The sequence below is a fragment of the Genypterus blacodes genome, unplaced genomic scaffold (genome assembly GCF_046128005.1).
Source record: "Genypterus blacodes isolate CSIRO-AG114 ecotype Tasmania unplaced genomic scaffold, CSIRO-AGI_Gbla_v1 ptg000438l_1, whole genome shotgun sequence".
Lineage (NCBI taxonomy): Eukaryota > Metazoa > Chordata > Actinopteri > Ophidiiformes > Ophidiidae > Genypterus > Genypterus blacodes.
The window spans coordinates 2,983,563-3,007,500 of record NW_027467208.1 but is presented as its reverse complement, the minus strand read 5'-3'; the positions used below and the strand labels follow the sequence as shown (position 1 = coordinate 3,007,500).

Genomic DNA, 23,938 nt, shown 5'->3' with positions numbered 1-23,938 from the left:
CAGAATGGGATCCAGCCATTTATCATATAACATAACCCAGATGTGTGTGTGTGTGTGTGTGTTGATGTGTGAGTGGGTCAAGGTCTCAGATGGAGGGGTGTGGTCTTGCTCCCTCCTTCACCTCCCTCCATCCCCATCCTCCTCCTTTGACCACTGCTCTATCCTCCTTTGTTTGTTTTTGTGAATGTGTGTGTGTTTGAGAGAGGGAGAGAGAGAAAGGGGGTGTGTGTATGAGCTGGAGAGTGTGTGTTGTCAATGGTAATGACTTTAGTGGAGCTGGTCTGGCCCTGTTAATATTCCAGTGGCGTTTGTATGTGTGTGCGCGCGTGTGTCTCTCTTTCTTCTCACACACACACATCCATAGTCCTGCCTCCGCACTGGCTGCAACACCATGATGTCACCTCTCGCCCGATTGGCTGTGAGGCCGCTGAGGGAGGGAGGAGAGCTGCTGAGAGAGAGAGAGAGGGAGAGAGAGGGGAGGGATGGAAGATGGAGAGAGTGAAAGAAAATGCCGGCATTTGTGTGTGTGTGTGGAGGGACAGACAGCGATGTGAGGTGTGCGTGTGTATCTGTAGCTTCAAGATGAGGTGTGTGTGAGCTCTGGGTGTGTGTGCATGTTGGTGTAAGTGTGTCTCTGGGCCACTTATTGGACAAGAGGGGGGACCCTGATCCCACCACGCCCTCCAGAACCATGAGGAGACTTATCTGCGACCGGATCTGTGACTGTGAGTGCAAGCTTGGATCAGGGTGTGTTGATGTGTTGTATGTGTGTTTGTGTCAGTGTGTGTGTGCGCTAAATGTTGTTTTATGTTGTGTAATGTATATGGATGCATGTTCATGTTTTGTTTGTACACACACGCACATTGATTTTTGCATGCTGTCTTTATGTGTGTGTGCGTGTGTGTGTTTGTGTGTGTAGGTGAGTGGCTCTTGAGTGAAGCTGTGGGGTGGTGGCTTTGGCGCATTTCTCCACAGCTGGTTGTTACGGGAGACCGGTGCGCAGCAGCGTTCCTCTGCCAGCAATTCCATCACGACTGTCGCGTCCAACTCTGCGCGTGTGTGCTTCATCTTACACGAGTGTGTGTAAGATGACAGTCGTAAATGATGAAGCGTTGTCGCAAACGTGTGTGAAGTTTCCATGCTAGCTTTGTAGCCTTCATTCTGCTAGCATGCAGACTGGAAATCTGGGCCCCACAGAGTTCTGCCAGTCACTGGATGTGTGGGTGGACATCTTGATTATGTGGAGTGCTTTTAAAAGAGTGTGTGTGTGTGAGTGTGTGTGTACTTTTCATCCAAACAGAGGTGTGCCTCTGTATTTGTAATTAGTATTGATCGTACTGATTGCTGACCAGACGCTCTGAAGCCTTTGCCCGTCTCCGTTCTTGGCTTCACTTTTCTGCTCCATTCATTGTTTTCTAATTTCTCTTTGGTCGATACGAGCAAAGAGCAAAATAACCAAAACTGCTACAGATCCCTTCATCACCTCTGCCGTTTGTTTTGCCGTGTACGTTGTGTTAACACTGACCGCTCTACCTCTTCTCTTCTCCCAGATCGCAGTTTTGAGGATGACGACAGCGTGGATGGGAATCGTCCGTCCTCGGTCACCGGCGCCTTCAAGGTCCCCAAAGTTCCCAAGAAGCCTGAGTCCTCCGCTGCACGCAGGCCGAGCGCCACCGGTACCAAGCTAGGTGCTCACTCACTCACACACACACACACGTACCCCACACGCTGACGAAGCAAACGCACTCCAGAGGTCGAATACGAGAAAATGGGTTCTATGGACTGAAGGCTACCAGGAATTACACGGGCCCATTACTGTTGACCTGCATTACATACAGATAAGCATTTCAACTCTGGACTTCAGACGCTCGGTGTAGATCACACTTCCTGTTATGAGAGCGTCCTCTCCATCTCCGTCCTCCTGTAGGTGGCTTAAGTGTCGTTTTCACCTCGTCTCTGCATGTTGTATCGATTTCATCCCTTCACTCCGTCTGGAAGGAAGCAGCGTTCCCACGACCGCTCAGTCGATTCCTTTGCGGTCGTTTCCGATGCGCCTCTGTCAGCACTGACGCGTGGCTGGCACACACACACACACACACACACACACACACACACACACACACACACACACTTTCAAACGTACATGGTGCTATCAGTGTTTTACAAGCAAGCAGTCGGCCTGTCTGAGTTTTAGTATGTAGGAAACACAAGCCTGTGATCTCTGCTCACTGAGGCCGTTCCCGTGTATTGATCGGTGAGAGGCTGAAATGGAGCGCGTGCTGGGTATCCATGCCGACCTCCTGCAGCTCCCGAGTCCATGACCTTGTCGAGATTAATGTGATGCAAGGAAATATCTTGGCTTGATCTCATATCCCAGCCCCTTCCATGGTTTTATGTTATTGTAGCTGAACCCGTAGCTTCCCGTCCCTCCTCCTCTCTCCCCCTCCTCCTCCATGTTTGTGGCGACGGAGGCCTCATTGTGCGCATTAGCATTTAGATGATTGTACACCCACGCGTTCTGGCAGGACGTCCCTAATAGCCGTCTGTGTCGGAGCAGACTGTCATACACGCGGAGACTAAAGCAGAATCTGGACGGAGGGAATCAAATTAGCAGAGCATGACTTTGCGTCTTTAAGGCCGAGCTGCTTGCTCTCCCCTCCACAGGCTCCTCAGACATTTCATTCACAGCTGCGGTGCAATTTTGTAATGTTGCTGCCTCATGATTACTAAGCGTCTCATTTAAGAGCACGCAGAGCCGCACCCTCTCTAATGGCTAACATGTAACACTACTGTGCACACTGATAACATAACATGTGCCACGGACACCATGATGGGTGACAGCGTGTGTGTAGATGTCAGTGTCAGGCCTCCAGAGAGTTGGAGAGGAGAGGACATGCAGCTCTGTGTGGACGTGACAGAGCCTGATATGGAAACTGAAGCCACATCCATCTTCCTCTTCACTGCCTGGGCCCCTACAATTGGGACATCTTTGTCTGCCTTTGTCCTCGCCCCATGGATTGCTCGTTGGTTTCTTCCTCCTCCTCCTTCATCTTCTTTCCCTCCCCTCTCTTCTTCCCCGCAAGGAGATTTGGGAGGTGTGGATCTCAGAGCGTCCAGCCCCCAGAGAATAATGATAGACAGGCCCATTACTGCCAGGAAGTCCATTAGAAACACAGGCTGCTCCTACTGACTTAAGTGTGTGTCTGTGTGTGTGTGTGGGGGGGAGAGTAATCTGAGGCGTGCTTGTGCTTTAGTGAGTTAAACTTGCATCCCAAAGCCCAACCAAACACAGACGCTGCTTCCAAATTCACACACTCACATGAACTCTGCTTTGTTTATCCAGTGTCCAAGGAAAGTGGAGGTGTTGATGAAGATGACTTCGTCAGAGCCTTCACAGATGTCCCCACTGTCACGGTGAAGCCCACACACAAACACGAACGCAGACAACTCGTATACATTCACCCCAATTGATACCAGCTTTACCTAGACAGCTTGTCTGATCTTAATCTCTTTCCTTTCTCCACACACAGATCTATTCAACAAGAGATCTGGAGGACAACCTGAACAAAATCCGTGAGATCTGCTCCGATGACAAACACGACTGGGACCAGCGAGCGAGCGCCGTCAGTAGCCACGCCTTCGCCTGCACCTCTACTCCGCTGTCTCTCTTACCTGCCGTCTAAACCCAATTATCCTCCGTGTGTCTGTCATGCTTGTCCCTCCAGATGAAGAAGATCCGCTCGCTGTTGGTGGCAGGTGCAGCCGGCTACGACTGTTTCTACCAGCACCTCCGCCTTCTGGACGGAGCCTTCAAACTGTCGGCCAAGGACCTGCGCTCCCAAGTGGTGCGAGAAGTCTGCATCACCGTGGCGTGAGTGGCGTTTCAAAGAAAGAGGAAGAATGCCCAATACTCTACGTTCTTCCTTCAGAGCTCCATAGGTTGATCTCTGTATTTGCAACATGCTGTGCGTCTTAATGTCTGCATGTTGATGTCGTGTGCCTGCAGCCACCTGTCGTCCGTGCTGGGGAACAAGTTCGACCACGGAGCGGAGGCCATAGTCCCAGTCCTTTTCAACCTCATCCCCAACTGCGCCAAAGTCATGGCCACTTCTGGCGTATCGGCTATCCGCATCATCATAAAGGTGAGCGATCTCATTTCCGAATTGCTGCGATTGTTGGATTTTCTTCTTCTGTCTCTTCTCTTACTCTCTGCCTTCCCTCGCCCGCCAGCACACACACGTCCCCCGGCTCATCCCCCTGATAACCAGCAACTGCACGTCAAAGTCTGTGTCCGTCAGAAGGTGAGAGCGCTAGAGAAGCTAGATGTTCGAAGGTAGTCAGTCGTGAAAAAGCAATCAGGCCTCTTGTGATGAAGACTCAGATGAGAGTTCTGTCTCGTCTCCAGGCGCTGTTACGATTTCTTGGACCTGCTGCTCCAGGAATGGCAGACCCACTCGCTAGAGAGGTGAGATGTGATTACAGCATGGTTCGGTCATCTCAGAAATGCCCACACTGGCCCACAGGATTCATCGTAGCGTGGTTTACAGTGGAACGAGTGGTGTTTCAAGCCCGCTTTCCAGTTCTGCTCTCTCCATTTTCATTTTCCATCTGTCGATCTCTCTCCGCCCCCCCCAGGCACACAGCCGTTCTGGTTGAGAGCATCAAGAAGGGAATGCGAGATGCCGACTCAGAAGCCAGAGTGGAGGCGCGCAAGTACGACACACACACACACACACACACGCATGCACCGACATTTCTGAAAATGACATTATGTGAAAGACGAGTCGAGTCAAATATCTCCGCTCCTTTTTCCTTCATTTCTCTCTTTTTCCCTTTCCTGCTGGCTTTCTCTCTCTCTCTCTCTCCCCCCCCCTTCCTCTCACTTTGCATCTGTATCTCTTCCTCTTCTCGCCTGTTCCTTCTCTGCCCACTTCTCCCCCCCTCCCCCTCCCTCTGTCTTCCCCAGGACCTACTGGGGTCTGAGAAACCATTTTCCAGGAGAGGCTGACGCTCTGTACAACTCCCTGGAGCCGTCCTACCAGAAGACCCTTCAGTCCTGCTTGAAGAGTTCCGGCAGCGTGGCCTCGCTCCCCCAGAGTGACCGCTCTTCATCCTCCTCCCAGGAGAGCCTCAAGTGAGCACAAACACACACTGCTCCTCTCTCACACTTCACTTTTTGACCTGTTTGTTGCGCGGAGGCTTCTTTTGTGTCTAAAGGACAAAGCAATACGCTGATTATGGTACGACTTTATGAATGAACGGCCTACAACTTCCTAGTAACTTAAAACACAATTGTTGACCTTTGGAAAATGTTCAAAAGTAGTTTCACTGCCTTGAACTTAATACCAAAGCTGGAATGAAGATTTAGAGAAGCGTGTTTGTCCTGCTGGGCCACATCTTAGTAAAGACTTAAAACAATCCCACGCTCTTGCTGTCCTGCACACTAACATAGTTACTTGATCCTCTTCTCTCAGTCGCCCCCTCACTTCCAAATGGTCTGCAGCCCCCGGGCGAGGTAAGTTTCTCTCGTTCACACACACACACACACACACTGCCACATACAGCAGCCTACCACATTTCCCATTACACTCATTTACGTTTGCTTGTCAAGTCACTGTTTGTGTTTGTGTATCGGTGGTGGTGTTGGTGCCTGCATGTGTGTGTGATGTATATATTCCTCCATCACCTCCCCCCCATCCCTTCTCCTACACACTCCTCCTCCTCCTCTCCCATCAGTCCCTGCGGGTTCAAAGGGTGGGCTGTCAGCGGCCGCCCTACAGCGTTCCCGCAGCGACGTGGACGTACACGCAGCAGCGGTTGCAAAGCGCCGGAGCGCCGGAAAGCCTGGCGGAACAGGGCGACTCCCCCCAGGCTCCTACTCCTCACTGGGTAAGGGCCCCTGTCAATCAGGCCGGACAGTGAACCCGGCAGTGCAGTGTGTAATCAGTAATCACGCCCAGATAGAGGCCGTCAAGAAATATGAAGTTGTAGCCCAAGCTTCTCGCCACATTCTTCCCGATACTGGTTGGATAGACACACACACACACACACACACACACACACACATGCATACACACATACACTATCTCTCTCTGGTCTCCTCTCCTCCCCTCTCTCCTGCTCATTGCCCGTTAATGTATCCTGAATGTGTTTTGTGTTGATATTCTCTGTGTGCATGTTGTCGTAGTGATAAGCGTCGTCCCGCGTCTCCGTCTGTGTGTTTCCATGTCGGACCTCTGCACCTGCACAGATCTCTCTGTTGACCAGCAGACGTTGTAACACTAACACCTCTCTGTGTTCCTCCTTGTCTCCTCTCTCTTTTCTTTCTTCTCCCCTTCCTTTCCTTTTACTCGGTTTTCTTTATTTGTTTCTTTTCTGTTTATGTATTCTTGCTTTTCTCTTCACTTTAATTCACTTTCTTACTTCTCTGTCAAACTATAAATTCCTCCCTATCCTCTTTTATCATCTGTTTTTCTTATTTCGTTTGCCCTCGCTCTCTCTCTCTCTCTCTCTCTCTCTGCCACTAAAGAAGATGCATCTGATAAACCAGAGGGTAAGATCGCCTCCTTCACTGCTGTTTCCCTTTCTTCCTTTTCTTCCTTTGCCTCACTTCATTCCATTGTAAACGGTTCCTGTAGTGCGTCACCATAGCACCCCCTGCTGGTGGTCTCACACACAACATCACAGTCATCCTACTCACAACATTCGGCTCCAGCAAATTGCAACCTAAGGACTTCACTGTTAAACTCAATGTTAGGTTATTAATACGGAAATTACCAAACTAACTTGAGATTGATGTCATTGTCACATTATTGTAAAGGCATTGTGACTGTTAGAGGGGTAAGAATTAATACTGATCAATATTGGTCAATAGTTATCACTTGCATTAACTATAATAACACATATTTAATAAAGTTTGTATGTAAGAGTGTTATACAGAACTGTAAGAATTACAACCTTCTTTGTCTGTCTGTAGGGACGAGGTCAGACAACGGTAAGCCTGTGGTTAGGTGTAGTTGTGTGTGTGTGTGTGTGTGCGTGTGTGAGTGTATCTGGGATGTTCTAGTTGGACCTATTGGAATTAGTGGCAATAATAGAGCTTTGGAATGTAATGCAGTATAACGCAGACGCATCCAGCCACGGCACAGAGACATAAAGGAGCGCCCGTACCTCCCATTGTGCTGTGATGAATAGAGTGTCAGTTTGTATTGATGCTGCTTTCTAACAATGAGAAAGGTGATTGCCGCAAAATCATCCGCATTCAAATGACTGATCCCATCACCAGATCAGATCATGTTCAGAGGCCCAGGACTCGTTGGCTGAGTCCTCCGTCTCTTCAACATCAAATCAGATCAGTTGAAGCATCCTTTGTTGGTGTATTGTGGAGTCTGCGCCTGGCTGAATGAATGGATGGATGAATATGAGTGATGGGTTCATGAAGTGATCACAGCTTCCAGTATTAGAGGCTGTAGTGCTTCGTAGATTCTGGGTTTCATGTAGCTGCAAAACACGTGCGACTAGCTGCGCTTGCCTTAAAATCACATTTAGATTTGTGTGTACGTGTGTATGTATGTGTGTATTCATATTTCCCCCCCTCTGGACACATGCAGGCCGTGTACGCACCAAGCAGCCCCTCTCTACTGCCAGCAGCGTGTCTAGCCAGGTGGACTCACATGGACGCAGCCGCACTAAGATGGTGTCCCAGTCACAACGTATGTACCACACACACACACACACACACACACACACACACACACACACACACACACACACACACACACACACACACACACACACGTCACCATGTCTGTGAGAGAAACATTCTTGGTACCAGGTTGCACTTACCACATCACATACACAATCAACAGAAGTGGTGTGTGTGTGTTTTGTTATTTAGGCGTGTAAGTGTTAACTTTGTTGCCCTCACGGTGACTTTTGTGCCTTCAGGTTCCGACGAATCAGATTGCACACCAGGTATTCTGTTTTGTGTGTCGGAACATGTGTGTGTTTTTTGTGTATCACAGTTGGGAAAGGAGACCCCACCTGCTATCGCTGTCATTCCGATCAAGTTTTGTTTTTTGTGTAGAGGAATACATGTGTGTGTGTCTGTGTGTGTGCGTGCGTTTTCTTTTGCATGCTGTGTCGCATCACTGAGGTGTGGCTGACAGCTCCGCCGCTCTAGCTCAGCTCAGCTCGCTCTGGCTGTCATCAAACACTCCCAGCAAGCGAGCGGCGTGACAGACAGACAGACAGGCCGCTGAGCCTGAAGCCTGCAGAAGCAGCTCTAAATGACAAACGCTCAGTGAACCAATCAGATGTAAACATTTTAATGAAAGCTCGAGTTCCAAGGTCTGAATCTCAGAGAAGGCAGGGAAGGTTTAGGTGTGTGTGTGTGTGTGTGTGTGTGTGTGAGGAGAAAAGGAGAGTGCGTTTTTGTCGGTTTGTAATTTGAGGCATTTCTTATTTTCTTCATTGTGAACAGGCTCCACCCCCCCCCCCCATTACTGTGCCAGCTGACCCAACATGCACTGCTTGTCATAGTTTCCCATCCTGCAGCTGCAGCTCAGTGTGTGTGTGTGTGTGTGTCTCAGCGACGCGCTTTATCGCTGCCTCCTCATACAAAGAGGGGCTTCGTTGTGTTGTGACCTGTATCCAGGATGCACTCCATCTCTCCCTGTGTTCTAACTCCCATCACGCTTTGTGCGCCAACAGCCATAATACATTTGGTTTAATCTACTTGTTCCTTCCCCTCGCCTCTGCTTCCCCCCCCCCCCCTCGCCCCCCCTTCCTCCCACCCAATGGGTTAAATGGCTCAGGATCTCAGTCCGCTACCCCTGTTGGTGGTAAGATTACAACGCTACTTCCTCTCTCCTCCGCTGTCTTATCTCTACCGCCTGTAGTCTTCTGCCCTCACATGCACCCAAGTAGGGGTTTCGTTTTACTTTGGCTGAGGCATGCTGGGACTTTGTAGGCACCGCTGTCCAAAGGTCACGCTAATTACACTGCTTGGGGCTTTCTTACGTGTGTGGTTGTAGCCTGAGGTCTCCAGAGTGAAAGGAGGAGGGACTTAAAATATGAAAGTGTCTCCAGTCCAGGACGCATAGATCCCATACAAGCTAGATGTAAACATCTGAGTGTGTTTCTTTCCGTCACATGCTTCATCCATCACCGTATTTGACAGATTGTGTTGTTGCTTGGAGACGCTGGTATTCTCGTTACAGTTGATGTATTTACTTTCTTCTCATTTTGTGTTTTTTTATAAATGTGTGTGAGTGTGTGTGGCTTTTGTTGAGGTTCTGCGTATCGCTGAGCAGTGGAGTGACACAGTGTGGTTAATGTGATGATGTCATGGGCTCATATCCACGTAGACAGGGTTGTTCCTCAGCACTCACTGTGGGCTGTGCACTTGGCATCAGGATGTCATGGAGAGGAGAAACTTAAGACTACTCAACATTCTTTTTTGGGTCCTTTATTAAAGTACTGTGACATATTGCAGTTTGCTATCATCAATGATTTTGCACTTCTTAACACTTTACAAATACAAACTAATGTATTCAATCACCGCAGGCTGGTGAACAGAATTTCACCCTCAGCTTGATTTGTTTTTTTTAAACTCTCCTTACTCTAAGAAATCCTCTTTCCAGTTTGCTTGGAAATCAATTCCTCCACATGAAGGACAGTAAGCATCAAGAATCCCTTTTGGTCCTTTGCCAGTTGTAACTATACAACGCCAGTAACCAGTCACCATAGAAACCATTTGTCCACTGCCTTCACATCACAAGGGGATTGGTTAAGCAAAAGTGTTGTGTGTAGTTATCAGTCACCTGTCACATGAGAGAGACTGACTCTTCCCCTGCGTGTCTTTGAAGCTGGCAGCCGGAGCGGCTCCCCGGGCCGCGTGTTGACCACCACGGCCCTGAGCACCATGAGCTCGGGCGCCCACAGGGTGCTGGCCGGGAACGGCGGGGACGGACACCGACGCAGCCGCATCCCGCGCAGCCAGGGGTGCTCCAGAGACTCCTCCCCCACCCGTCTGTCTGTTGGTGAGTGCACGCACACACACACACACACACACACACACACACCCCATCGTCTGTCTAAGCTCAGACCTGATCTTGGTGTTTCCTCACTCCCCTTTTACTTCCCTCAACCCTCTCTCTCTCTCCTTTTCCTTTCTCTCTCCTTTTCTCTCTCGCCTCCTCTCTGTGGTCCAGCTCCCTCCAGCATTAGTTCCATCTACAACGGAGCGAGCAGAGGAGGTAAGACTCCGACCTCGAGCCATGTCGCCACCTCAGAGTCGATCTGTTCTCTCCCTCGGGTTGTTCCCTTCTGATATTCGGCTCAATCGCAGCTCGAACTCCCGCGTCGCCTGTTTGCCGCATTAAAGGAACTCTCACTCCTGCACTGACTTGATTTGTTGCGAGCGGCGGGTTCGTGATTGGATTGGGAAAGAACCTTCTTAATCATCTTGCCATTCCCTCGCTGAACTCCATTCATCACACAAATCTCGCACACACACAAAACTCGCACACACGCACACACACACACACACACACACACACACACACACACACACACACCCTCTCCTGCTCTCCCTCCATCAAGCTGCCACCACATGCTCTCCCAAATCCCATCTTTCAGACCTGTCCTGAGTGAATGGCTGTGTTGCCGCGTGACGGTTTCTCATAATCAGCACCTCCCTGTACTTCTAAGATGATGAAAGTGGCTCCACCGTGCACACTAACACGTTAGCGATTGCCGCTGAATGATTAAACGAATGATGAAAGCTTCACCTGGTCTTGATTAACCCTTCGCCCGCGCCTTGATCGAATCCTTACCGCCCGGCTGGAGCACTGAAGAGCGCTGAAACCGGCGAGACGGAGCACAAATGAACATGAATGACAAAGTCGATTGCGGCGCTTACTGAATGAAAACGCAGATCCAACACCTCTCCTCTCTCTAAATGACTCCCAGATCGCTTCCTCTTTCTATTCTGTGTATGTATGTGTGTCAGAGAACAGGATATGCATGGTGAGTGTGTGTGTGAGTGCATCTGTCACCAGACTTTTGTGTATGTAAAGGCCCGCTGGAGCAGAACAACCTAATTACCTAGCCCCCCCCCTCCAACAGCACCTAATTAACTCAAACAATCAAAAATATAAATGCTGTTAATGATTCATTCCTGATTTATGCGAGACAAAACAAAACGCTGTGACTTCCTTTCGTAAGTGGAAGTTGCATCCTGCCGTGGGCCTTTAGTTATGAGTCTCCTGTGCTCCTTTTGGATGCATCTCAGGTTTCTATGGTGACTTCTTGTCCTCGTCCTTGTCTTGTTTAACCGGAGACGAAGAGAGGAAGTCACTTGGTTGTTGAGATGCTCCATCAGGACCTCATATTCTCTCTTGTTTCTGTAAGTGTGTCACTCTTTACTCTCTGTTTTTGTCTTTATCCACGTACCTTTCCTCCTCCCTCTCCTCTCTCACGCCTCCTTTTTCTCTCCCCCTTCTTCTTTTATATTTATGTTCCTTCCACTTTTTACTTTCTCCCAATTCTGTCCTTCCCTTTCTGTCACTATCTGACTTTTCCTCCACCCGTTGCCCCTCCATCCTCCTCCTCCTCCTCCTCCTCTTCGTGGCGTTGTAACCTGGGGTGCCGTTAGCTCGGGGCAGTCGCATCCCTCGACCCAGTATGAGTCAGGGCTGCAGCAGAGATGCCAGCAGGGAGAGCAGCAGGGACACCAGCCCCATACGCCCCTTCACACCGCTCGGTGAGTGACGCCAGCATCAGAGGGATGTTTGTGTGCAGACACGATGAGCACCACATCAAAGAAGAGAGAAAAGAAAGTCTGAGAGCTGAACCCCAAACTTTCTTTTCCAAGTAGTTGCTTTGCTGCTACATATTTTATTCTGTTTCATAAGTCTGATGGCTCGTTCAAATCGCAACGGCTTCAAAGAATCCAATTTGGACGTCAGGGTAACTCTCACGCATGTGTTTGCATGCTTTTCCTGCTTTTCCTTCTGCTCTCACACATAAAGTGTTCAAAGAGTGTGGGGGATATGTGTGTTTCCCTTGTGTGTTCGTGTGCGCGTGCGTGTGTGTGAGTGTTAAACTCTGTATGTGTGTTCTAATCTTGGTTGCAGCAACGCGGAGTTACTCTCGCTCCACTGGAGCTCTCCACACACCTGATGCTTTTGGGGCTGCAGGTGAAGGCTGAGTACCTCTACTTCTCCATCACCCCACCCCACCTAATCTGATTGTTGCTCTTTCTCTCCTGCAACATCTTTTCCTCCCTTTTAGTTCCACTGTTCTACAGCGTCTCCTGTTCATTTGGCCGCCAGCGTGTTTCTGTTCTCTTCTCAGTCGACCTCCTTGTCTCACTTTCAGAGAATCGCATGCTTCCTCCATTTTTATTGGTTCGCCACAACTAAATCTGTTTGGCCGGCGCCCTTTGTCCCCACCCGGTCTCTGCTGGGGGACACAAGAGACCTCTGTGTATTGTCATACCCCTCCCACACCTCAGTGAGGGTTATCATGTCACCTAACAAGTCATTGCATCAGCTTACAGGCGTGGCCTAGTGTGTACTCGTACTGTGTGTTGTGTATTTTGCCAGTCTGCTTCTGTTGTCGTTCCATCGGCCTCCTTTTATTTTTGCATTCTCCTCCAGGACACCAAAGCTTCCAGTGGAATTGCATGTTTCCGCCCTTTCAGTTGCCAAGCCAACCATTTTGCCAGTTTAACCAGTGACCACTCCTGTCCATGTAACCCCCCCCCCCCCCCTCTTCTGCAGGGGCGGCCTCGCTCACGGGAATTGTGTGTGTGTGTGTGTGTGTGTGTGTGTGTGTGTGTGTGTGTGTGTGTGTTGCATCATTGCTGGATGAGTGAAAGAGAGTTTACGTTTTTTTGTCTATAATTAAGTAATACTTCTCTTCTTCTTTCTCTCTCTCTCCTCTCTCTCTCTCTCTACAGGTTCAGGGTTCAGCATGAATCAGTCCAGTCGTCTCTCTTCATCAGTCAGTGCCATGAGGGTTCTCAACACTGGCTCGGATGTAGAAGAGGCTCTCGCAGACGCGCTGGTATGGAGGTCACACACACACACACGCAAAGAAATGTACAAAAGAATACACACACTGTATCTATACTTTAAGGCCTATTTAGCTTTCATCATGTGCAGCTGACATCTCCTGGAATGTGTGTATGTGTGTGTTGGACTAACTGCTGATTCTACCTCTGTTTAATGCTGTCAGCTGTTGGGAGACATGCGGTCCAAGGTCAGCATCTCCTCCTGCCTCCTCTGTGTGTGTTTAGCTGTGCTTGTCTTCTTCGCCTTGTCTTTTATGCATTTGTCAGACTTATCAGTGCATGCCTTAGCAGCTTAGCGTGTCTGTCTGTGTGTGTGTCTGTGTGTGTGTGTGTTTAGTTTAATGCTGCGTCTTCAGTACCTGGTTACATTTGTCGCTGTCGTTGACATGCAGAAGAAGCCGGCACGGCGGCGGTACGAGAACTACAGCATGTACTCGGACGACGACGCCAACAGCGACGCGTCCAGCGCCTGCTCAGAGAGATCCTACAGCTCCAGGAACGGAGGGGCCATCCCCACCTACATGAGGCAGACGGAGGACGTGGCCGAGGTCAGAGGGCAAAACGCAGTCAAGTTGCCACAGAAGAAGAGATCAGGATCCAGTCGTGTAAAATTGTGTGTGTGTGTTTGTTATCCCAGGTGCTGAACCGCTGCGCTAGCGGCAACTGGTCTGAAAGGAAGGAGGGGTTACTGGGTCTACAGGCGCTGCTCAAGAACCAACGCACCCTCAGGTCAGACCATCAAGACTGTGTTTTCTCCCTGCAGAGAAGATTTGGATGCTTTGATTTTAACTCCTGTGTGTGTGTGTGTGTGTGTGTGTGTGTTCTTCTTCAGTCGGGTGGAGTTGAAGCGGCTGTGTGAGATCTTCACGCGGATGTTTGCAGACCCCCACAGTAAGGTATGAGTGCATGCAGCGCACACACACACAAACACACACACACACACACACACACCATGACAGATTCATCGCTCATCCACTTTGGTTTCCTTTACTTTGTTTATCCCCTCATCTTCCACTGTACCGGATTCTGCCACAACGAAGGAACTGATATGATCACACACACACACACACACACACACACACACACACACACACACTCGCATCTGACAACACAGGCACAGAAAATGTTTACTAGAGACGACATAAGCGGCTCAAAATGGATGCTCAGATGTACACACACACATGGATATAGTACAGAATACACACACACACACGGATGTGCACACACACACGAGCATGCCGAGCGTGCAGCAGAAGCGATCTGTCCTCTAACGGCATGCGGCGCCTGGATTTCGGCGTGTTAACCTCGCTCTCTTCGCCGACGAATGCGATTGCTCTGTCACCACTCTGTCGATGCACGGGCCCAGCTTACTGCACTCACTACAGTTCAGCTCCCCTCCCCGCATAGACTGAAGTAACCACACTGACCCGCAACATACACACACACACACACACACACACACACACACACACACACAGTTTGACAGACGGCCCCTCCCTCTGACTAACCTGCTGCGGTTCGTTCCCCTCTAACGCTCCCACCTTCAGCATTAGTGAGTGCGCCCCCTCCTCCTCCTCCTCCTCCTCCTCCTCCCGCTGCCTAGCACACACCGCCGTGTGTGAGGCCCCTCCCTCTTCCCCCTCGTTTGATGTGACAATTTGATAAATTACAGCGAGACTCCGGCAGGATGTACGGAACGACAGAATCCGGTATAAGCTCAGCTTCCTTCAAGGTATTTCATCATCCTCTGTCCCACACCTTTTCACATCTCCCTTTCCTCTTCTCCACCAATGTGCACACAATGCTCAGAATGCTGTTCTTAATGTAGACAAAAGTGTGAGTGTACAGTCCCGGCTGGACACAGTGGCTCAGGTTGCTAACACATGTGTGTGTCTCTCTCTCCCTCACGCCTCCACTCTGGAACTCTGTGCAGAGAGTAAGTGCTGCCAGTCACCGACTGTGTTTTCTCTGTGTTTTTGGATGGAAATCTACATTAATCTGAGCGGGTTTCCCAGGGCAACGGCACACTACTCACTCACTCACTAACCTGCCTCAGCATTGACACTGTCATGCTGAAACCAACCATCGGCATGTAGAGATGGGCCTGATGGAGCCCGATTGTTTCACTTGATGTTTCTCTTGTATACATGTGTTTCCCACATGTATAGAATTCCTTTGGTCAGCCCATAGAAGGTCTCCTCTTATGGCAATTGATAACAAAAAGGCTCTGTTTGAATGCGATGCCATCATGAGTTCATTCTTTGCCGCTCTGCTTCCTATTGAGGCTGACCAATAAGTTCTGAAAGTGTGGGAGTCACTGGTGGTTGTCTTCTATTAGTTTAGTTGATAATGGGTGATTGGGCATAAAGATGTGGGCTGGTTCAATAACTGCTAACCTCACAGTGGAACTAATGCTACTCTCACACTCATGATGCTCATCTAGCAGCATCCCTCTAAATCCAGCACATAGTTTGTGTGCGGGGGTTCTCTTGTGCATGCGTGTGTGCATGAAGCTTGTCGTGACTGAACAGAGCGGCTGCGTCGTTGTACGTGACCCCCTGCTGTGTGTGGGTGTGTGTGTGTCAAGGTGTTTAGCATGTTCCTGGAGACGCTGGTGGACTTCATCCTGGTCCATAAGGACGACCTGCACGACTGGTTGGGTCCTCTGCTCACCCGGCTGCTGAAGAAGATGGGAGCCGACCTGCTGGGCTCCGTACAGGCCAAAGTTCAGAGGGCGCTGGATGTCACGCGGTGGGTAGTTTGGTCAGACGCCAGCTATGGACCCACGAGCGGCACCAAATTCAGTCGCGGGTGAAGTTCTAGATTCTAAATTCCTGGTGATAAATGAATGTCTTTTCCCTACAGGGAGTCTTTCCCTAATGACCTCCAGTTCACCATTCTCATGAGGTTTACTGTGGATCAGGCGCAGACCCTCAACCTCAAGGTAAAACCCACCTTAAGACTGGGCGTGTGTGTGTGTGCCCATATGTGTGTGTGCGCGCGTGCAAGAGCTTGCGAAGTGGAATGTGTGAGAGGATTTGAGCGAGAGAGAGAGTCGGGATATGAAGCATGGACACGGGGGGCCGGACATGTAAAGCCTCTCTAACCTCTGTCACCGCATAACGGCTGCGCTGATTTGCTGGCTCCTCCCGCTGAAACCCCCACATCCTGAATCCTGGGCTGTGATTGGATAACGCCTCATGTCAACTGCACTCCACGCCTCCCGCGGACACTCCCCTCAAACCGCTTCCCCCTCCCTCCTTGACCTCCCTCCTTCTCTGGCTTCCTCCTCAGTCCTGATGCTTCTTACCCTTTTACCTCTCTGTCATCTCTGCCTCACACCCTCTTCTTCCTCTTCATTTCTTCCGTACCCCCCTGCCTCTTTTCCCTGAAAAACTAGGCTTGGGCGATGAAACAATGTTATGAGCACCCCAGTTTCACCCAGAGTATCATTTTGTCAACATCCTAATCACTCTTGGTTAATTTGCTTTGGCAGAATGTTCCCTCTTAGTATAGATCACTTCCTGTTCTTCCTCTGTATTCCACCCCTCCATACTTCCTTATTACTTAGTGTTAGATCACTGTAAGCATACTGTATAGTGTTCCTCTGTTCTCTGTTTTTGTAGTCACTAGATTGACACATTTGCTTACCTCACTGTGACTTAAACTCATAATCAATCAATGTAATTCTCCGTACTCCTGCCTTTCAGCTTGAAAAAGAGCGAGCAGGCACAGATGCTGGTTCAGACGTTTGTAGGTTAGAAGTGTCAGTTTGAACAGCAGCCGCCCTTACCCAGCCTCCTGGTGATGCATGGCTCATCATAGCTCTCTGCTGCCATCATGTGGCATAATTAAGTCATTTAATATTGGAGTTTATCGCCCAAGCCTACATCCAACCCCCTTAAACTCTTTCCTCTGTGATCCCTTCCTTTCCTCCCCTCTCTCACATCTTTCTCTCCTCTTGTCTCACCCCCCTGATCCCTCCCTCCCTCTCTCTCTCTCTCTCTCTCTCTCTCTCTCTCTCTCTCCCCCTCTCTCTCTCTCCCTCTCCCTCCGTTGATTGACGCGGCGCTTCTCCTCTCTCTCTGAAGCCTGCACGGAGCTCGTGCTGTGGGCGAGGCAGGGGAAGGTCTGCCATAAAATTGTTCCCCCCCAGAGCGCGGCGCCATGCCTGCTCTCTAGACGAGCAGGCCGCAGCCTGGAGCCAGGCCTCCCAGGTCAGTGCGCTCCGGGGGGAGCAATTCTTTGCCGCAATCTAGTTTAAAGTTGTTGAGGTGCACAAGTAGAGAGAGAGATGGAGGAGAGAGTTTGCTCATGGCTTGTGTCAGTTTTGGAGCTTGGGCTGAATGTTTACATTGGTTGATCTCTTTGGTTTGTCATTTTTATCTTTTGGTTGATTCTCTCCCCCCTTTATAAAGCATGATCCTGACCGTTTCACCGATTCATCTACTCATTTTATTTTTCAGATGTGCCCTGTGAGATGCACATCTATCTGCTGTGTGTGTCTGTCTGTCTGTCTGTCTGTCTGTCTGTCTGTCTGTCTGTGTGTCTGAATGTGCACCTGCAAGAATACTGGCTGTGAACTCTCGACATGTTGCCGTGTACCTTACCTAACAGCGTTGTGTTGCTGTCCCAGGTGAAGGTGGCCATTCTGAGGTACATAGAGACGCTGACATTACAGATGGACGCACCAGACTTTGTAAACTCCAGTGAGACTCGGCTCGCCGTCTCCCGCATCATCACCTGGACGACTGAACCCAAGAGCTCCGACGTCAGAAAGGTACTGACACACAATTACACTCACTGTTACTACTGAGCTATATGTGTATTTGTAGATTGTAGATATACACAGCACAGGAAAGAGATGGAGATGTGTGTGTGTGTGTGTGTTTCAGGCAGCACAGGCGGTCCTCATTGCACTGTTCCAGCTCAATACTCCAGAGTTCACCATGCTGCTCGCCGCCCTCCCCAAAACCTTCCAGGACGGAGCCACCAAGCTGCTCCAAAACCATCTGAAGAACACCGGCAACGCTGCACAGGTAATACACACTCACACACACTCACTCACACACGCCAGAGAGATAGAGTTGGTGCAAGTCCCTCACTATCAGCAGAACAATAATTAGAGGATGAGTCTTTATGTTGTGAATCATTATGGGTGTGTTTTGTTCTGTCTCTTCCTCCAGGCACCGATGGGAAGCCCTCTGACACGTCACACTCCCAGATCCCCAGCCAGCCGCTCCAGCCCGCTCACCTCCCCCACCAACATGTCTCAGAGCATCCCCTCGCCAAGGTATCACACACACACACACACACTCATACCAACTCATACCAACTTCCTACCACGACACAATCCCTGATCCATCGAAATAGAAAGCTGAACCGTTTGGATGGTCATTTCATTGAGTGTGTGTCTGTCTATCTGTGTGTGTGCGTGCAGTGCGTTTGACTACGACACAGAGAACATGAACTCTGAGGACATCTACAGCTCGCTGAAGGGCGTCACTGAGGCCATCCAGAACTTCAGCGTCCGCAGCCAAGAGGACATGAACGAACCGGAAGGAGACGAGGTGGGCAAAGAGTGTGTGTGTGTGTGTGTGTGTGTGTGTGTGTGTGTGTGTGTGTGTGTGTGTGTGTGTGTGCGTGTGCGCGCACGCGCACGCGCTCTGTACATACTGATCTATACATAGAAGTCCTCAGTTGTTCTAAAGGGGTTAACTGCAGGTCTGAGCTGGTCACTGATTGGTTCCTGTGGTAGTCAACCCAGTAAACACACAGCTTGTTTACCAGGACTTGCAGATGCCAAAACACACACACACACAGGCAGCTTACCTATGTGACACTGGATCTGTCTCCGTCTATAACACAGGACATGAGGAACATCCCGTCTGTGTTTATGGGACTGAGACTTGGCTTAGCACCAGACTGCCCCATGGTGTTTGTTATGGTAGATGCGGTGGTTGAAGACATTTCTCAGTCTCTCCTCAGTCCAAACACATTGCTTAACACGGCAGGCTGAGTCTAATTGCAGTCCCTCCTAGAACCTCGGCCCCATTTAAGGACACACACAGCGTGCAGAGGTGTGACCCCGTGACATTTCTCCCCCCGGAGATGCTTCTGAAATCTAACCAGCCCTCGTGTCCTCAGCCCGCCAATCACAGCCCAGCTGACTCAGCAAAATGCCAATCAGATAAAGGCCTTTTCAGTGGTTTGAGTGTAAAAATACACAGAAACAGAGACAAGTCAGACCTCTTCATCCTGCTCTCATCTCTCACCACACTCATCACATGTAGGTAATAACAACACACTGGCAACAGAAAACACATTCCTCATATTCTCTGTGTGAATTTGGGCGAGGCTGTGTGTGTGTGTGTGTGTGTGTGTGTGTGTGTGTGTGTGTGTGTGTGTGTGTGTGTGTGTGTGTGTGTGTGTGTGTGTGTGTGTGTGTGTGTGTGTGTGTGTGTGTGTGTGTGTGTGTGTGTGTGTGTGTGTGTGTGTTTTTGTGTTTTTGTGTTTTTTTTTGCTTTGTTTTGGTCACAACCATGTCTTTATCTCAAGGCTTACAGTCCGATGTGTCTCCTCTCTGCAGGGCGGCAGCGGCACAGACAGCAGAATCCCAGACTCGATGGACGGCGGCCGGACAGCTCTGGAAAACAAAACTTCACTCTTCAACACCCCCATGCTCACCTCCAGCCCCAGAGGAGCCCGCGACCACTTCTCGGACTCTCCCTTCAAACACGGCCTTAAAGACTCCAGCCTAGACGACTCGGAGCATCTCACAGACGGTAGGCACCAACGCGGCCCCAGAGCCGATAGCGCCATTGAATTGCCCCATTGAATCGCGCCATTGAATCGCGCTCAATCTCAATCCCCTCGTCTCTCTCTACAGACAGCGGCCTGGACCAGTCGGAGCTGGTGGCTGAGTTGCTGAAGGAGTTGTCCAATCACAACGAGCGCGTGGAGGAGAGGAAAGCGGCCCTGTGTGAGTTGTTGAAGCTCATTCGTGAGAACACGCTGCCGGTGTGGGACGAGCACTTCAAGACCATCCTGCTCCTGCTGCTGGAAACAATGGGAGACAGAGAGGTGAACACACTCGCAACACACCGCAAATATGTCGAGTGTTTGTGTTTACCTCCTCTTTAATCTTTCCTTTAATCTTTACATCTCTCAGCCTGTCATCCGCACGCTGGCTCTGCGGGTGCTGAGGGAGATCCTCAGCAAGCAGCCCTGGAGGTTCAAGAGCTATGCAGAGCTCACCATCATGAAGGCCCTGGAGGCACACAAAGACCCCCACAAGGAGGTAAACACACACGCCAACGCACACTTCAGATTTGTTCATCAAAGCATGAAGCTGAATTTAAAACAATGTGTCCAATGGTTAAAAATGTGTGTGTGTGTTTTGCCTGTGTTCCTGTAGGTGGTCCGAGCAGCAGAGGAGACGGCGGCCATGTTGGCGCTGTCCATCAGTCCAGAGCAGTGCATCAAGGTGCTGTGTCCCATCATCCAGTCAGCCGACTACCCCATCAACCTGGCTGCCATCAAGATGCAGACAAAGGTGGTGGAGAAGATTCCCCACGAGGGCCTGATCAACTTGCTGCCTGAAGTCGTGCCGGGGCTCATACAGGTACACACACACACACACACACACACACACACACACACACACACACACACACACACACACACACACACACACACACACACACACACACACACACACACACACACACACACCCGAATCCTGCTACAGTGGTATTTTGATCCACTGCTTTTATTCCAACAACAAAGCAACGAGTGTTCTGCTGTAATCTGTCCGTGTGGTTGCGCAGGGTTACGACAACACTGAGAGCAGCGTGAGGAAAGCCTGCGTGTTCTGCTTAGTGGCCATCCATGCGGTGATAGGAGACGACCTCAAACCGCACCTCAGCCAGCTCCCCAGCAGCAAGGTGAGTGCTCGCCACACCGCCCGTGTGACCTCTGTGAGGAACGTTGACTCCCTGTGGAGATGCAGCATTGACTCACGTCTCCCGTTGTCTCTCTCTGTGCCCCTCAGCTGAAGCTGTTGAATCTGTACATCAAACGCGCCCAGTCTGGCTCTGGCGGTAGTGAACCCTCATCAGAGGCCCTATAGGAGACACGCTCACCCCCGCAGGGCAACCAAGGAACTGCAACTCTGCCCGGGAAACAAACAAACGTTCATGAGATCTCACACCCACTCAGACCAAGAAGAAGACCATCCTAACACACTCACACAGGAGCAAACTGCTTACACACACACACACACACATGCTTGCACTCAGTCATCACGATATGCAGACTCAATATACTGTAGTGGCCAGCAGAGCACACACACACACACACACACACACACACACACACACACACACACACATATTCCTCATACATTTCTTCTTCCCGTGTGAGATGAGAGATGTGGTCCAGAGTGTCGTCACTCTCCTGACGAAATCCGATGATCCGCTTTGGTTGACTGAACTGAACCCATCAATGGCCCCGCTCATACATGCACACCCCACACACACACACACACACACACACACACACACACACACTCTTTCATACTGGTCTTTCACTCGAGCATAAATGTATGAAACGTCCGTCCGTCCTCTCCACCTCTGTTTTGTCCTCAGTTTGCCCTTTGACCTCCATCACGATTTCAATTACAACTGGTGCGTCTGCATGGTCGTCATTTTGTGGGGGTAAAATTCAGCATTGTTTGTTTTTCGGTTGTTTTAAGTTCATTCTTGTCCTTGGAACAGTGAGCCGGGTAGACGGGAGCGTTAGGAGGACGCGGCGTTAGGCGGACGCGGCGTTAGGCGGACGCGGCGTTAGGCGGACGCGGCGTCACGCTCGGTTTTGTTCTGCACAGCGAGATCTCCTTGGCCGCAGCGGGTTTGCTCTCCGCTCACCCACACACTGATGGTACGACCCGACCCTGCAAGGCACTAACACAAAGCCACACTGGTTCTCCTCTGTTCACAGCAACTGCAGGACAGATTCCAACGTATAAGAGGCGTTACGTGCTCGGCTATGCATGACATTAGATGTAAAAAAAAAAAAAAAGAAAACAACCTTTTTTTGGGGTCCATCCAGCAGTCAGAATAGACCAACCGGGTTAAGGTACTGTGAACAACTGTGCACCCCTTTCAGAAACGTGCAGAGTGTCATCGTGGATCAGTCCATTTCTGGGCCACATGTGGAGGGAGATAGACGGGTGCGTGCTGCTTTACTACATGAAGTATGACGGGACATGGCTTATTATCACATAGTGGATATGTATCTCTATATCAAATTAAAATGGAGTACCCAATAACAAGTGTCATTTAGGAGAGTCCCCCCCCCCTCGACCCCCCCGGGTGGGCGCACACATGCACCTGCGCCCATCCCCTGTTTTTATTTCTCTCTCTCTCTCTTTCTGTCGCGTGTTGCCGTAGGCTCTGACACTTTCTTTTCTCCCGCTGAGAAATTTGTAGAAATGTATTATTTTACCGCTCTGAAAAACAAGAAGTCATGTCACTCCCCCTTCTCTTCTTTCCGCATTGTCATTGTCTTTCTTTCCTTACTCGTAACATTCTAGTTTCACTGTTGTGTTCCCTCGGTGCATTTACAAACTTGTGCTTACAATAAAATAAAGAACTTGTACAGATCGTGAGACCCTGTGTGTTTGGATTTTTACTGTAGAAGAGTGAAAGTTGTGTTATCCTATGCTTTCCTATCCCTTGGTCCATTGTACACAAAATGATGTAACCTTTATGAGTCATATCGATCAAATACAAAGCTCACCTGAAGCTCTGTATCCAGTTCTAACTCCACATTTCCTCTGGATCATCTGACATACAACTACACACTTTACATTCTGGTTGTCTTATTTATAGTTATGTGTAAAATAAACACTGGGTATGAATGTTCCTCCTCTCTCTTACTTGGAAAGCTCATAACTACATGTGCTGACTCTCAGGTTTGTATCCACCCTGCAGGCTGTAAATTTAGGTGCGACTATAGTTGGACTTGGATGTCAACCTGACATGAAACCTCTTGACCTCCTAGCAGCAAACACAGGTTTGTCTCTGCAGTGTGTGTCTGTGTCCAAGCTGTTCCCCAACTCAGGCTGCATACAGTATTATTTTTGAAGGAATACAGACGGCATAGAGGCGCTCTGCTCATGTCAGACGGACATTTGTATGATTGTAATTGAATCTGACTTGTTTTCTATTTACTCTGTCTTCTAAAATGTCTCTTGGCATTCACCCACATGATGTATGTGCTGAACTGACAGACGGGTTTGACAGTGGAAAGCAGTGAAATCATGAGGCGGATCATCCCTTGAGCCAAAATAGCGCGCAGCCTGCACGGAAACCTTTGAGACGCAGCAGAGCGCAACGTCCAGGGTTCGACCTGTGGGTAATTATTGACCGAACACACACACACGCTAAGCCCTGGATCAGACACTTACACGAAGACACTATGATCTCGGTGTTGGACCTCCGTGGTACCAGTTGGAGTGTTCTTTTCCAGAGGCAGTGAGCTGTGTACCGCGGCAGCTGCACCGGGGCGCGATGCTGTTCTGGCAGCACGACACCGAAAGCTTCCGAGTCCCGTCACAGAGATCGAGGCTGGGCAGCTACACGAGGTACGAGCCGAGGACACCCAGAGAGAGAGACATGTGTTTGCTTTGACTGGCGTTAGAGCGTTAATGAGTAACTACTGGACAATTGGACGTGTCAAAGCTTATTTGGGAGCAGATCAGTGTGTGGGAGAGACTCACTGTCTGGATAGTCTGTACATGTGTGTTAAAACATGGAGCCCACATGTGAGACAACGTTCATCTGAACTTTTTTA

At 49.9% G+C, this 23,938-nt stretch overlaps 1 protein-coding gene across 11 annotated transcripts in view; it reads left to right on the top strand.

Moving 5' to 3' along the window:
• clasp2 (cytoplasmic linker associated protein 2) overlaps positions 1-22,751 on the top strand; it is a 42,006-nt gene extending 19,255 nt beyond the window's left edge. For 3 of the 11 annotated variants that reach the window (XM_076139607.1, XM_076139608.1, XM_076139615.1), the window contains 33 exons: positions 1,551-1,688; positions 3,344-3,414; positions 3,531-3,623; positions 3,726-3,871; positions 4,007-4,142; positions 4,231-4,301; positions 4,406-4,465; positions 4,636-4,713; positions 4,967-5,134; positions 5,475-5,515; positions 5,737-5,889; positions 7,611-7,712; positions 9,870-10,043; positions 10,215-10,259; positions 11,660-11,767; positions 12,141-12,203; positions 12,968-13,074; positions 13,246-13,269; positions 13,474-13,629; positions 13,719-13,810; positions 13,914-13,977; positions 15,669-15,832; positions 15,947-16,025; positions 17,718-17,861; positions 17,977-18,120; positions 18,268-18,374; positions 18,522-18,651; positions 19,671-19,866; positions 19,971-20,164; positions 20,253-20,381; positions 20,499-20,705; positions 20,911-21,027; positions 21,135-22,751. In XM_076139607.1, coding sequence (XP_075995722.1) covers positions 1,551-1,688; positions 3,344-3,414; positions 3,531-3,623; positions 3,726-3,871; positions 4,007-4,142; positions 4,231-4,301; positions 4,406-4,465; positions 4,636-4,713; positions 4,967-5,134; positions 5,475-5,515; positions 5,737-5,889; positions 7,611-7,712; positions 9,870-10,043; positions 10,215-10,259; positions 11,660-11,767; positions 12,141-12,203; positions 12,968-13,074; positions 13,246-13,269; positions 13,474-13,629; positions 13,719-13,810; positions 13,914-13,977; positions 15,669-15,832; positions 15,947-16,025; positions 17,718-17,861; positions 17,977-18,120; positions 18,268-18,374; positions 18,522-18,651; positions 19,671-19,866; positions 19,971-20,164; positions 20,253-20,381; positions 20,499-20,705; positions 20,911-21,027; positions 21,135-21,212 — 3,779 coding nt within the window. In that variant the 3' untranslated portion in view covers positions 21,213-22,751. Of the gene's footprint in view, positions 1-1,550; positions 1,689-3,343; positions 3,415-3,530; positions 3,624-3,725; positions 3,872-4,006; positions 4,143-4,230; positions 4,302-4,405; positions 4,466-4,635; positions 4,714-4,966; positions 5,135-5,474; positions 5,516-5,736; positions 5,890-6,529; positions 6,554-6,976; positions 6,995-7,610; positions 7,713-9,869; positions 10,044-10,214; positions 10,260-11,659; positions 11,768-12,140; positions 12,204-12,967; positions 13,075-13,245; positions 13,270-13,473; positions 13,630-13,718; positions 13,811-13,913; positions 13,978-14,753; positions 14,814-15,014; positions 15,018-15,668; positions 15,833-15,946; positions 16,026-17,717; positions 17,862-17,976; positions 18,121-18,267; positions 18,375-18,521; positions 18,652-19,670; positions 19,867-19,970; positions 20,165-20,252; positions 20,382-20,498; positions 20,706-20,910; positions 21,028-21,134 lie in introns of all 11 variants that reach the window. The other 8 variants (XM_076139617.1, XR_012960717.1, XM_076139609.1 and 5 more) reach the window with 8 other exon arrangements.
• The last annotated feature ends 1,187 nt before the right edge of the window (positions 22,752-23,938 follow it).